This window comes from Garra rufa, chromosome 23 (genome assembly GCF_049309525.1).
Source record: "Garra rufa chromosome 23, GarRuf1.0, whole genome shotgun sequence".
Classification (NCBI taxonomy): Eukaryota; Metazoa; Chordata; class Actinopteri; order Cypriniformes; family Cyprinidae; genus Garra; species Garra rufa.
In genome coordinates this window covers 6,587,145-6,602,529 of record NC_133383.1, presented here as the reverse complement: position 1 = coordinate 6,602,529, position 15,385 = coordinate 6,587,145, and the positions used below count along the sequence as shown (strand labels likewise).

Here is a 15,385-nt window from a genome sequence, read left to right as displayed (position 1 = left end):
ATATTATTTTTAAAATACAAATATTATGTATTAAATTATTAAAAATAATAATTAATTTAAATGAATTAAACACGTTTAAATATACTGCAGCAATTGATATTTTGTCTCACATTATTTTGCTTAGTTTAGAATTGCGAGGAAAACGTGATCTCTGTTTGATCTCCAAAAAAACTAAAACTAAAACTAAACTATATAAAAACTAAATAGAAATGTGTTCACAAAATAGAAACTAAATTAAAACTAACAAAACTGTTAATGAAACTAATAAAAACTAAACTAAATTTTATTGAAAATTTGAAAACTATATCAAAATAAAACAAATTTAAAAAAGCAAAACTAAATTAACCTTGACCTACATCTTGGATGTCCTGGTGGTAAGCAGATAAACATCAATTTTTTGGGTGAACTATCCCTTTAACTATTTCTTAGAAGTAATAATAAAAATAAAAAATCAATTTGAACATTTTAGTGTTGCGTATCATAAGTGTATTGTTGCACCCTTACAACTAACTAATAACCAGTAGATCTAGATCTAATTTAATAAATTGATGTATTTGGCTCTGTCTTCAGCCTGTTGTTTTGTATCTGCTTCACATCAGCTTAGTGAGTCTGGTGACATCTGGTGTCTGGTGTTTAGCGCGCGATAAACACTCTGTCATCGGCGGAGTCCGATGAACTCTGACTGATTGTGTCTTTGATCATCATTTGGCAGATGTCAGCACCTGGAACGAGCGTTAACGGAGGCGAGCACACGCATCCGAGAGCTGGAGATCAAAAACCACCTCTTGGAGAGACAGCTGGTATGAGTCACCGCCTCCATCTAAAACAGGAAATACATGAGTGGCTTGTGTATGAGAGTCTCGTATATGTTGACGTGGCAATTGTGCTTGTAGTCAGAAAAACGGTATAAATTATAGACAAGCACTTGTAAGTGGTCATGTCATGGAAATAGGAACATTTACTGTTTAAAGGTTACATACAAGCTCCTAGCAACTGACCTAGCAACCATCTAGAATACCCTAGCAACACCCTAGGAACCACTTAGAACATCCTAGCAAGCTCAGTATTTAGCAGCTTGATGTCTTGAAGAACAATAGTGTGAAAATATCAGGATAGGCTATTATGGAAGTTCAGACATAATTATGACTTTTTCTCTCATAATTTAAAATCTTATTGTCGTAATTATGACTTGTTAACAAAATTCGTCATAATTTGGATGTTTAATGTCATATTTACAATTTTTGATGTCAATTTCGACTTTTTGGTCATAATTTCAATTTGTTTGGCATAATTATGACTTAAGATGTCAAAATGATGTCTTTTGTATCTCATTATTTTTTCATGACATTATGACTTTTTATTTCAATTTTGACCATCATATTTTTGACCTTTTTGTCATAAACATGACTTAGTATCTCATTATATAATAATTATGGCTTCTCAGTTTCTTAGTATCTTTTTTTTTTTTACTTTTTATATCATAAGTATATATTATCACATCATTTTTACTTTTTGTCATTAAGACGTTTTAATTTAGATTTTTTTTGTCATAAATGAAACTTTATATCTCATTATGACTTTATCTCATAATGTCAAATAGTAGTCATAATTATGACTTAGTACCTTATTTTGATCATTCCTAATATAATTTTGGCTTTTTATCTCATAATTTATGTTTTTTTTATGTCATAGTTGTGCCTTTTTAATGCCATAACTCGGATACTGTATTTCATAATTATAGTTTAACAAAGCATGAGACTTTTTAATGTCATAATTATGACTTGGTGTCTCATTATTTTGATCATTCAAAATATAATTATGGCTTTGTATCTCATTTTGATTTTTTTTTATGACATTATCTCATAATTTCACATTTTTATTTCAGTTTTGACCATCATAATTATAACTTTTTTGTCATAATCATGACTTAGTATCTCATTATATAATAATTATGGCTTCTTATATTATTACTTTTTGTAATTAAAATTTCTCAATTTTGTATTTCGGCATAATTATAACTTGATATCACAATTATGACTAATTATTTTGATAATTCGTAATATCATAATTATGGCTTTGTATCTCATAATTAAAATTTTTGTACATGCCATTATATGATATGATATTACATGACTTTATCTCGTCACGTCAAATATTTGTCATGATTATGAAGTTTTAACCATAATTATGACATTAAAAAGGCATAACTATGATGATTTAGTATCTCATTTGAATAATTCATAATATCAATATCATAATAATGGCTTTTTATCTCATAATTTGTGTGTGTGTGTGTGTGTGTGTGTGTGTGTGTGTGTGTGTGTGTGTGTTTTGTCATAGTTATATTAAAAAAAAATTCTCTGATATTGTATTTCTTAATTAAGATTGTGACCATCATAATTATGGTTTAGTATCTAATTTTTCAACTTTTTATATCTAATTATGGCTTATTATCTCATAATTTTTACTTTTTGTCATTAAGACAAATTACGATTTTTGACTTGTATCTCATAATTATGACTTTTATTATGACTTTATCTCATAATTTAAAATATTAGTCATAATAATGACTTTTTAGCTCAGTTTTGACCATCAAAATTATTACTTTCTAATGTCATAATTATGACTTTGTATTTCATTTTTTTTTATCATTTTTCATTGACTTTATCTCATAATTTCACACTTTTGTCATACCTTTTATTTCAATTTTGACCATTATATATATTTGTCCTAATTATTGCTTATCTCATACTTTTTACTTTTTGTCATTAAGACTTCTTAATTTTGTCTTATCATAACTGTAACTTTAAAAGTCATTATGATTTTAACTCAGATATTGTATATAATATATTTCAAATATCAGTCATGATTATGACTTTCTGAGTTTGTGTTTTGACCATCATAATTATGACTTTTTATCTCTTTTTTTGTGTGTATCTGCTTTTTTGTCATAAGTATTCTATTTCATAATTATGATTTAACAAAGCATTATGGCTCTGTATCTCATAATTTTGATTTTCTTGCATGACATTATGACTTCCTGGTTTTGTGATACAACTTTTTATTTCAGTTTTGACCATTATAATTCAAATTTTTTTTTTGTCATAATAATATGTCATTATTTTTTTATATCATCATTATGCCTTATTATCTCATAATTTGTACTTTCATTTAGAATTCTGATAATTAATACTTTTATTATGACTTTCTCTCATCATTTCAAATATTAGTCATAATTGTGACTTTTCATATCAATTTCGACTGTCATAGTTGTGACTTTCGAGTGTCATAATTATGACTTAGTATCTCATTATTTTGAATTTAGATTCTTTTTGTCATAGTTATGCCTTTTTAATGTCACTACTGTGATATTGTGTCATAATGATGATACCAAAGCATTTTTTTTTTTTTTGCCAGAAATGGGCTTCCATGCATCCAACATGGTTGAAATGTGGTTGAAACACCAATGTTAACTTAAAGCTTGTGTGTTTGTGATCCAGGCTGAATGGCCAGAGCGATATGACGCGGCCAGCGCCACAGTCCAGGCCCTGCAGCAGCGCTTAGAAGAGACCAAAAACAGCAGCCGCGAGAAAGATGCCAATGTGACCAAACTGAAGAACCGCCTGCGTCAGCTGGAGGAGGCCGTGCAGAACGCCTGTAAGGAGGTGGATGAGAAAGAGGCCCGCATGAAGAAAGAACACAAGATGCTACAGGATGTAAGCTGAGCAGAACCCTTTAAACTTCCCTTATGTTGTTATATTAGGCTGTAAAGGTCAGCGTAATGATGCACTGTTTTTTTTTTTTGCAGCTCCTCCACGAGTATGATTCACTGAGAAGGGAGCATGAAGGAGCGAAGGTGAAAGCTCTTTTTATCTGTCATCATGATACAAATAGAAGTACAGTATCTCACAAAAGTGAGTACACCCCTCACATTTTAGCAACCATTTTAGTATATCTTCTCAAGGGACCATACTATAGAAATGAAATTTGGATATATTTTAGAGTAGTCAATGTGCAGCTTGTATAGCAGTATAGATTTATTGTCCCCTGAAAATTACTCAACATACAGCCATTATTGTCAAAATAGCTGGCAACGTTATCATGTTGGAAAACTGCAGTTCGGCCTAGTTTCTGGAGGGAAGGCATCAAGTTCTGCTTTAGAATGTACAGTACATAATGGAATCCATGTTTCCCTCAATGAACCACAGCTCCCCAGTACCAGCAGCACTCATGCAGCCCCAGACCATGATGCTACCACCACCATGCTTGACTGTAGGCAAGACACAATTTTCGTAGTACTTCTCATCAGGGCATTGCCACGCATGCTGGACACCATCTGAGCCAAACAAGTTTATCTTATAGTCACATCAGACCACAGGACATGGTTCCAGTAATTAATGGACAGGTTGTCTTCAGCAAACTGTTTGCGGGCTTTCTTGTGAGCTAGCTTCAGATGAGGCTTCCTTCTCGGACGAAGCCAATGCAGACCGACTTGTTGCAGTGTGCGGCGTATGGTCTGAGAACTGATAAGCTGACCTTCTACTTCTGCAACCTTTAAAGCAATGCTGGCAGCACTCATGCATCTGTTTTTTGAAGCCAAGTTCTGCACCTGACGCACAGAATGAGGGTTTAACTTCGTTGATTGACCCTTATAAGGCCTGTTCTGAATGGAACCCATCTGGGAAAACCTCTGTATGACCCTGACCACTGTAGTGTAACTTGGTTTCAGGGTGTTACTGAACCTCTAATAGCCTTGGCCATCTTTGTGAAGAGCAACAATTCTAATTCTCAAATCCTCAGAGAGTTCTTTGCTATGAGATGCCATGTTGAACATCCAGTGGTCAGTATTAGAGAATTGTACTTAAAGCACCTAATTTTAACTGCTCTAATACAAGATACACTAGTTTGTACATGATGAATAGGACATGTGGCTTTGCATGGTTAAACAACATACTGCTGTTATCACTTTTATTGACAGCTATTTTGACTATAATGGCTGTATGTTGAGTTATTTTCAGAGGACAGTAAATCTATGCTGCTATACAAGCTGCACATTGACTACTTTCATTTCTATAGTATTGTCTGTTGAGAAGATATACTAAAATGGTTGCTGAAATGTGAGGGGTGTACTCACTTTTGTGAGATTCTGTATGTAGAAGCGCACAAACTATTCAGTTGTTTCTTTCCTAACAGGACAAGTTGGTCTCGACTGAAAATAAGCTTTTTGATGCCAATGAACAAATATCTGAACTGAAAAGGTAGGCAGATTTGTTTTTTAAATCTGAGTTTAGCATCATCATATCAACTGTTTTATTACAACGGGATGTATAACTATAACTAAATATTATAAATGTAGCATTTAACGATTCAATTTAAATTTATATTTAAAAAAATTATTTAAAATGAACTAACAATAAATATGTTTTGAAATTGGACAATGAATGAAGAATGAAATATATTTTACAGCATTTATTAACCATTGTTAATGTTAAGTAATAAAAATGTTTAAGTTCACTAATGTTATGTTAAGTGTTACCAGTCATATAAAAATAAAGTTAAGACTGTCTATAAATCTGTTATATTATAATAATTACTAATACAAATACAAAATACACTACCAAAGGTTTAGATTTTTAATGTTTTTTTTTTAAAGTCTCATCTGCTCAACAAGGCTGTATTTATTTGATACAAAGTACAGCAAAAACTGAATTTTTTACTATTTAAAATAACTGCTTTCTATTTGAATATATTTTAAAATGTAATTTATTACTGTGATTTCAAAGCTCTTTCAGAAATCATTCTAATATTCTGATTTGCTGCTAAAAAAACATGTATTATTATTATGTTGAAAACACCATAGTTTTTTTTTTTTCAGGTTTCTTTGATGAATAGAAAGTTCAGAACAGCATTTATCTGAAATAGAAATCTTGTGTAACTTTATAAATGTCTTTATCATCATTTTTGATTAATTTAAAGCATCCTTGCTAAATAAAAGTTACAATTTCTAGAATTTCTTTACCCAAAAAAATTATACTGACTTCAAGCTTTTGAATGGTATAGTGTATAATGTTACAAAAGCTTTTTTATTTCAGATAAATGCTTAACTTTTGGTCTTTCTATTCATCAGAGAATTTTGAAAAAAATGTACTCGACTGTTTTAAATATTGATAATGATAATAATAATATTAATAGTAATAAATTGTTTCTTGAACAGCAGATCAGCATATTAGAATGATTTCTGAAGGATCATGTGACACTGAAGACTGGATGCTTAAAATGCAGCTTTAAATTTCAGAAATAAATTGCATTTTAAAATATAATCAAACAGAAAAAAGTTATTTTAAAAGTTAAAATATTTCAACATTTTACAGTTTTTGCTTTACTTTGAATCAAACACATGCAGGCTTGGTGATCAGAAGTGAACATAAAAAATCTTACAGTTCAAAAACTTTTGACTGGTAGTGTAATACCGGTATAGTAATTTAATTTGATTTCCTTTTGTGTTCTAACAAAATGTCTTTTTATTTATGAATTTCTCCATAATTTTGTAGGGTCATCTGTAAGCTAGAAGCTCAAGTCCGACAGGTACAGCACGAAAATCTCGCTAAAACACGTCAGTCTCTTTACAGCCATTCTCAACCATCTGGCGCAGGGTATGAAACGCACACTACATACTCATCTTGGGTCTAAAACACAGATTTTAGTGTTTTACAACAATGCATTTTAACTATATACACTTAAATAGCACAGCTATTGATTCATGAACAGATGCTAGCATACAGCTTGTCCTGTTTTTTTTCTATTATTAAAAGCAAACATTCATTTGAATCTATGAAATGCTTCTAAACATTTTTCCAGTTTGTTCCACCACCCTGATCTTCTGCTTTCACCAAGTAAATGGCAACGAGATGTTGGCATGAGGAACGGCACTGGTCTCAGGGGTGAACAGACATCCGGACCATCTTCAGCGAGAGAGTACTGTTTTATTCAGTAGTAATTCATAGTACACAATATTCATACCTTTATTATTCTGTTCTGTGGAGTATTCATTTGAGAAGGTCAATTTCTAACTTGAAAGATCCTCTGCCATCAGATGGCTGTCTCCACCAGAAAGAGAACAGACTCAGGGTCAGTCTGAAGAGCTGAGGAAGAGGGATGTTCCCCTGACGCCCATGATGAAGGCCCTGATCCAGATGGAGGACACCAGAGCCACTGAGGGCCGCGCGCTGTCCAAGAATGGCTCCAGTCCCTCTAGTATGTCACGAAACACTGCTTAAAGGAATTGTTCACAGAAATATTAAAATTTGCTGCAAATTTGCTCACCCTCAGGCCCAGATGTAGATGAGTTTGTTTCTTCATAACCGATTTGTTGCAATTTTGACTTTTTTTTTTTTTCCTCAGAATTCTGAGTTTATATCATGCAATTTTTACTTTTTTTTTCCAGAATTAGTATCTCAAAGTTTATATCTTACAATTTTGACTTTTTTTCTCAGAATTCTGAGTTTATATCCCACAATTTCACATTTTTCTTAGAATTCTGATTATATATCTCACAATTCTTAAATTTCTCTTAGAATTCTAAGTTTATATTTTAAAATTTTGACTTTTTTCTCAAAAATCAGAGTTTTTAATCTCACAATTTTGACTTTTTTTCTCAGAATTCTAAAATTTTACTCACAATTCTGACTTTTTTTACTCATGAATTCTAAGTTTATATCTCACAATTTTTACATCTTAGTTTTTATCTCGCAATTTGACTTTTTCTCAGAATTCTGAATATACATCTCACAATTCTGACTTTTTTTCTCAGAATTCTTAGTTCACATCACGTAATTTTGACTTTTTTCTCAGAATTCTGAGTTTATATCATGCAATTTTTACTTTTTTTTCCCCAGAATTAGTATCTCAAAGTTTATATCTTACAATTTTGACTTTTTTTCTCAGAATTCTGAGTTTATATCCCACAATTTCACATTTTTCTTAGAATTCTGATTATATATCTCGCAATTCTTAAATTTCTCTTAGAATTCTAAGTTTATATTTTAAAATTTTGACTTTTTTCTCAAAAATCAGTTTTTCATCTCACAATTTTGACTTTTTTTCTCAGAATTCTTAGTTTATATCCCACAATTCTGACTTTTTTTCTCAGAATTCTGAATATACATCTCACAATTCTGACTTTTTTTCTCAGAATTCTTAGTTCACATCAGGCAATTTTGACTTTTTTTTTTCCAGAATTAGTATCTCAAAGTTTATATCTTACAATTTTTACTTTTTTCTCAGTATTCTGAGTTTATATCAAGCAATTTTTACTTTTTTTTTTCCAGAATTAGTATCTCAAAGTTTATATCTTACAATTTTTACTTTTTTCTCAGTATTCTGAGTTTATATCTCACAGTTTTTACATCTTAGTTTTTATCTCGCAATTTGACTTTTTCTCAGAATTCTGAATATGCATCTCACAATTCTGACTTTTTTTTCTCAGAATTCTTAGTTCACATCAGGCAATTTTGACTTTTTTCTCAGAATTCTGAGTTTATGTCATGCAATTTTTACTTTTTTTTTCCAGAATTAGTATCTCAAAGTTTATATCTTACAATTTTTACTTTTTTCTCAGTATTCTGAGTTTATATCTCACAGTTTTTACATCTTAGTTTTTATCTCGCAATTTGACTTTTTCTCAGAATGCTGAATATACATCTCACAATTCTGACTTTTTTTTCTCAGAATTCTTAGTTCACATCATGCAATTTTGACTTTTTTCTCAGAATTCTGAGTTTATATCATGCAATTTTTCCTTTTTTTTTTTCCAGAATTAGTATCTCAAAGTTTATATCTTACAATTTTTACTTTTTTTCTCAGAATTCTGAGTTTATATCTCACAATTCTGACTTTTCCACAGATTTTTGAGTTTATATCTCTCTATACCAATTCCCAGATTTGAATTGTAGCATTTCATCACTTGCTTACCAGTGAATCATTTTTAGTGAATGAGTACCATCAGAATGAGAGTTCAAACAGCTGATAAAAACATCACATTAATCCACACCACTCCAGTCCATCAATTAAGTAAAAAGATGTGTGTTTGTAAGAAACAAATCCATCAGTAAGATGTTTTAACTTTTGTTTTAACTTCTTTTCTGAATCAAGAGAAAAATATGTACAGATCCATCACTGTTTACGACTGAAACAGTCCAAAACAGTTCTAAACAAATATGTGGATTTTGATGTGAGAGAAGAACATGAGATGGACTTTTTCAGTGGAGGAAGCATTATTATTCATTGTAGACTGGTATTTTGGCCAGAAGCAAGCTTTTTACTTCACAAGACATTAATTGATAGACTGGAGCCATCTTGTGGATTATTGTTATGTTTTTATTAGCTGTTTGGACTCCCATTACCTTTGCCATCGCAAGAATAAATTTCATTTCTAAATATTTTCAAATAGAACAATAGTTATTTTAAATTGTACTAATAATTCACAGTATTACTGTTTTTACTGTATCAATATTCTACATAAGAGACTCGCTGATCCCAAACTTTTGAATGGAAGTGTGTATATATAGGCTATAGATTTCATATATAGTATTTATAGCAGTAATCTTAAGAGAAGCTGCACTAACATTCCTAACACTTTTTCGGTCACTGACATTTATTTTGTGATGTGTGTTTTAGGGTTGGCTAGGAGGAGGCCTACAGTGGCTTTTGTGGAGAGTTCTGTGAGGGATGCGGTGGAGGAGCGAAGTGGAGCTGTTCTGAGGGCCCAGAGGAGTCTCTCTCCAGAGGGTCACAGGTCATCATCTCTGCCCCCCAGAGCACAAAGAGCCGTTCCTCTTGCCACACCCAGTGAGTGTCCCAAATCTTTAGCATTTGATGCATTTCCAAAATGGCTGATGAAAATCCAAATTTACTGACTGAATATGTTTTTTATCATGTTAGCAAAGAGGGACACGTTACTCATGCCTCTCTCTGCCAAGTCCAGTCCTAAGCGCTGCCCGACTGAGAACTTCTCCACCGCGTTTAGTCACCCTCTCCCATCCCAAGAGCACCTGCACAGCAGGTAACACATCTGTCCTGCTATCTGACTTGCTTGCCATCCGCACTGATAAGTAGTCATTAAATAATGTGTCTTATAAATGCCTTGTTTTTTAGGTTTGATGTAGTTTTTGATCGAAACGGCATCAACTCCTCTTTACCTTCCCATCCGAGTCCAAGGAAAAGGTTACAGTTCAAGGCTTCTGAGAGACTGGAAGGTATTGTTGCTTTTTCAGTTTCAAAGGGATAGTTCGCTCAAAAACGAAATTTCTGTCATTAATTACACACCCTCATGTCGTTCCAAATCCCTAAAATCTTCATTCATCTTCTAAACACAAATAAGCTAATTTTGATGAAATCCAAGAGCTTTCTGACCCTGCATAAACAGCAACACAACTAACATGTTGAAGGCCCAGAAAGGTAGTAAGGACATTGTTGAAGGTGCCATAGAATGGAAAACTGGTAGTGTTTATATAAATAGATTATTTACCTAAAACTTTAACACTGCTCGCTACCCTTTAACCCTATAAGCACTGGTATTTCCTCAGGAAACGTAACTCTTGTGTGAATTTCCTCCTCAGTGAACCCTCAGTCCAGCGTGGGCTCGTCTGAGCCTGCAGAAAGCAGTGAGTCTGAGGAACCTGCTGTCGAGCCCAGCTGGGAGGAACAGGAAGCTGCCGTCAGCTCTCTTCAGACACAAGACGCCGGTGAAGAGACGACCCTCTCCTGTCAGCCTCGCATTCAGTCGCTAGCTGACGCAGAGCGCCTCTTTGATGAGCTCACACAGGAAAAGCAGCAGGTGATTGTGGGATATTTCCTGTTATCACACCGCTTTCTAGAACAATTCTGATTGGTCGATCATGGTGTGTGTGTGTATACAGTCAAGCCCGAAATTATTCATACCCCTGACAAATTCTGACTTAAAGATACTTTTATTCAACCAGCAAGGTTTTTTTGACCGGAAATGACACAGGCTTCTCCCAAAAGATGAAAAGACGATGTACAAAAGGCATCATTGTGGAAAAAAAGTGGCATGTCCAAAATGATTCATACCCTTCTCAATAATCAATAGAAAAGCCTTTATTGGCTATTACAGCAATCAAACACTTCCTATAATTGCTGACCAGCTTTTTGCATGTCTCCACTGGTATTTTTGCCCATTCATCTTTAGCAATGAGCTCCAACTCTTTCAGGTTGGAGGGTCTCCTTGCCATCACCCTGATCTTTAGCTCCTCCACAGATTCTCAATTGGATTTAAGTCAGGACTCTGGCTGAGCCACTGCAAAACGTTAATGTTTTTGTCTGCTAACCATTTCTTCACCACTTTTGCTGTGTGTTTTGGGTCGGTGTCGTGCTGAAATGTCCACTGGTGCCCAAGGCCGAGTTTCTCTGCAGACTGCCTGATGTTTTTGTTGAGCATTTTGATGTATTGCTCCTTTTTCATGGTGCCGTTTTGCTGTTATTAGGTTCCCTGGTCCACCAGCTGAAAAATAACCTCCAAAACATTAGGTTCCTGTTGAGTTGATTAAAACAGCTGTTCCCAATGAATCAGGGTAATTAGGATGCTTTAGAACAGCTTGGACTATTTGGAATGGTATAGAACTTTTCCCATAGACTGTGACAGTTTGCAGAGGGTATGAATAATTTTGGACATGACACTTTTTGTTCAAATGTAAATAAAAGTTGAGAAAATATTTTTTTCTACAATGATGCCTCTTGTACATGGTCTAATTATCTTTTGGGAGAAGCCTGTGTCATTTCCGGTCCAAAAAAAAAAACTTGCTGGTTGAATAAAAGTAAAGAAAGTCTGAATTTGCCAGGGGTATGAATAATTTTGGGCTTGACTTATTTATATATATATATATATATATATATATATATATATATATATATATATGTATATGTATGTGTATGTATGTGTATGTGTATATATACTGCCGCTCATAAGTTTGTGATCAGTAAGATTTTTAATGTTTATTTAAAGAATTCTTGTATCAAGGCTGCATTTACTTCAGATATACAGAAATATAGTTACAGTTTAAAATAATGGTGTTCTATATTAATATATTTTAATATATAATTTAATTCTGTGATGCAAAGCTGAATTTTTATCCATTATCCATCCATATGATTTTTTATTTTTAGCCATTACTTCAGTTTTCAGTGTCATATTATTCTTTAAAAAACACTTTAAAAACATCATAAATTGCATTAATATTTCACTATATTACAGTTTTTTTTCTGTATTTTTGATCAAATAAATGCCGCCTTAATGTGTGTGTGTGTGTGTGTGTCTGTGTGTCTGTGTGTGTGTGTGTGTATGTATATATTTATATATATATATATATATATATATATATATATATATATATTTATATATATATATTTTTTTTATATATATTTATATATATATATATTTTTTTATATGTATTTATATATATATATTTTCTTTTTTCACAATGACTTAGCATGTTTATGTATGCTATGTATATATATATATAGCATACATAAACATGCTAAGTCATTGTGAAAATCTGAAAGCTCATGGAAGGCACGTCACAACATCACGTGAGCGTTTGGACAGCGTGTGACTCGCTCTCGGCTCGTGCTGCTTTGAGACTGACTGCAGATCGATGGCAGCGCATGTTTCTGCTGTGACCTCAGCACTACACATTACATAACCTGCCTTTATAGCGCTGCTGGTTAATCACCTCTATTTTTAGCAAAGGCTTCCCTTTTCCTATTCATGCTGAGGAGTGCTTATTCAAAACGCTGTTGTTTAATCTCAGCTGTTTCCATCCAGCAATTTGCTGAGTGCTGTGACGCTCTCACCCAATATTTATTTATTTCCCACAGATTGAGGCAGCACTGAGCCGGATTCCAGGAGCCGGGGCTCGGGTCACGTTGCAGACCAGGTTGGACGAGGTGGGAACACAATCACTTTCCATTCACATGCAAATAGACTGAAAATATTAGATCACGATATGAACGATTGTATTTCACAGTATACACAAAAATATAGTTATTCACATGTTAAATATTTTAATATAGTAGTATATTTAATATTTAATATACAATGTTTATATACACTACCAGTTAAAGGTTTTTGGATAGTAAGATTTTTAATGTTTTTAAAGAAGTCTCTTCTCACCAAACCTTCTCACCTTTTTCTTTTTGAATATTTTTTAAATGTAATTTATTCCTTTGATCAAAGCTAAATTTTCAGCATCATTACTCCAGTCTTCAGTGTCACATGATCCTCCAGAAATCATTCTAATATGCTGATTTGCTGTTCATGAAACATTTATTGTTAATATTATTATTATTAGTAGTAGTAGTAGTATTTAAAACAGTCGAGTGCATTTTTTCAGGATTGTTTGATGAATAGAAAGATCTGAATGATCATGTGACTGGAATAATGATACTAAAAATTCAGCTTTGAAATCACAGAAATAAATTACATTTTAAAATATATTCAAATAGAAAACAGTTATTTTGAATAGTAAAAATATTGCAACATTTTACTGCTTTTGCTGTACTGTGGATCAAATAAATGCAGGCTTGGTGAGCAGAAGAGACTTCTTTAAAAAAATATTAAAAATCGTACTTTCCAAAAACTTTTGACGGGTATTGTAAATATTTACATATTTATGTAGTACATGCACTGAGAATATATGAAATAAACTAAATAAATACTAAATAAACAAAATACAAATATTGTAAAATATTCAAATCATTACAATATATTGTAATAGTTATTCACATTTTAAATAATTTAATGTAATTGAATAATTACATGTTCATATGTATTTATATATATATATATATATATATATATATATATATATATATATATATATTTATTGAATGAACTGGACAAATATATTAAAAAATATATAATAAGAACACAGAAGAACATACACATCTACATATTTATTAAACACTGTTTTGAAAAATATTGAATATTTATTTATTTATGAAATGAAAAAATATGTAATACAAATATTAGATCACATTAGTAATCATATACTGTATGTATTAATGTGTTATAACTGAAATATTAAAATTGTGTTTTAAAATGTATAATGTATTAATAGGAACACAGAACACACATTTATTAAATGCACTCTGAGAATGAATAGCTATTAAATATTAAAACTCTTGAAATTGTTTTTTAAAACATATAAATACACATATATATCAGCTTAAATATAGCTGATTTTTCTATATACCCATGGTATATTTTATGATTTAGTTACTTTTTTCCTGAAAAATTCATCCCAAAAGTGTTGCATAACCATGATAATGCCTATTGTTGTTAATCTAGTGTATTAGATACTTTACAAATGAAAGGCTCTACATTTCATTTGAGTATTTTCTTTTGTAATTACATTTTGTGCATAACAAACGACATCAGTAGAAAAACAGAAGCGTAACATTATCAACTTCATGATTTTAGGTGTCTCTGGAAAAACGCCTGGATCAGGTTAACCGCGACCTTGGGTTCATCCGCATGACTCTGAAACGATTCAACATCCTGCGATCTTCTGCCAACATATAGCCAGCGGCTATTATGAACTCTCATGAATTATGATCTTTTACCCTGGACCATATGAATTATTATTACAATTACTACAATGGAGCGATCGTTCCACTGTACAGACTATGAAATGTAAATATTTCTACTTTTATTACTGTAGGATCTATTTTGTATGTTTTATTACATGGTGAACATACTATAAAGTATATTTTAATAAAGCCTAGATTTGTAAAAACATTTACTTTTTTAAAGTGACAGAAATGTTGAAAAGTTGTATGCTTGACTCGATATTTTTTATTTGATTTGTTTGCTGCTGATTGAAATGAATGGCAAAAATCCAATCCTGCAGGGCAGCTCATTTGCATATGTTTCCATTCCATTATGTGTCTTACGACTCTTGATTTAAATGACACTTGAAAAGGTTTATAATTCACTCAAATTTCAGGCTTTCACTGTCTGTGGCATGTTCATTCATTTACGCATTGCCTGTGCCATACGCGAGCAGAGAATGATAGCACATATCTGATAATAAGATGAGTAGAGTTGAATTGCCTTGTCAAAATCATCTCACGCAAAGAACACAAACCCAAACCAGCACCGACTGTTTACACGTGATTATCAAAGCTAGACCTCTGACATTTTCCAGTGCAGCACAGGATGTACTGCTTACTTTGATGCATGAAATCTGAAATATGCTCTTCTCTGCTTTTCCATTGTTAGCTGTTGACTGTTCGTTTTTTTTTCCTGTAGCTCATGGAATCTATTGAACTGTTGCACAAAAATGTTCCACAATTAAAACTGCTTACTGAA

The 15,385-nt window shown here is 32.2% G+C and overlaps 1 protein-coding gene across 1 annotated transcript in view; it reads left to right on the top strand.

Annotated features, from left to right (window-relative positions):
* Positions 1-15,385, top strand: part of LOC141299402 (M-phase phosphoprotein 9) — a 27,676-nt gene extending 12,291 nt beyond the window's left edge. The window contains exons 8-20 of the mRNA XM_073829761.1: positions 713-800; positions 3,501-3,716; positions 3,809-3,856; positions 5,194-5,258; positions 6,552-6,653; positions 6,859-6,975; positions 7,094-7,254; positions 9,676-9,846; positions 9,940-10,060; positions 10,153-10,253; positions 10,617-10,834; positions 12,892-12,960; positions 14,495-15,385. Of these exons, the coding sequence (XP_073685862.1) occupies positions 713-800; positions 3,501-3,716; positions 3,809-3,856; positions 5,194-5,258; positions 6,552-6,653; positions 6,859-6,975; positions 7,094-7,254; positions 9,676-9,846; positions 9,940-10,060; positions 10,153-10,253; positions 10,617-10,834; positions 12,892-12,960; positions 14,495-14,596 (1,579 nt within the window). The 3' untranslated portion in view covers positions 14,597-15,385. The remainder of the gene's footprint in view (positions 1-712; positions 801-3,500; positions 3,717-3,808; positions 3,857-5,193; positions 5,259-6,551; positions 6,654-6,858; positions 6,976-7,093; positions 7,255-9,675; positions 9,847-9,939; positions 10,061-10,152; positions 10,254-10,616; positions 10,835-12,891; positions 12,961-14,494) is intronic.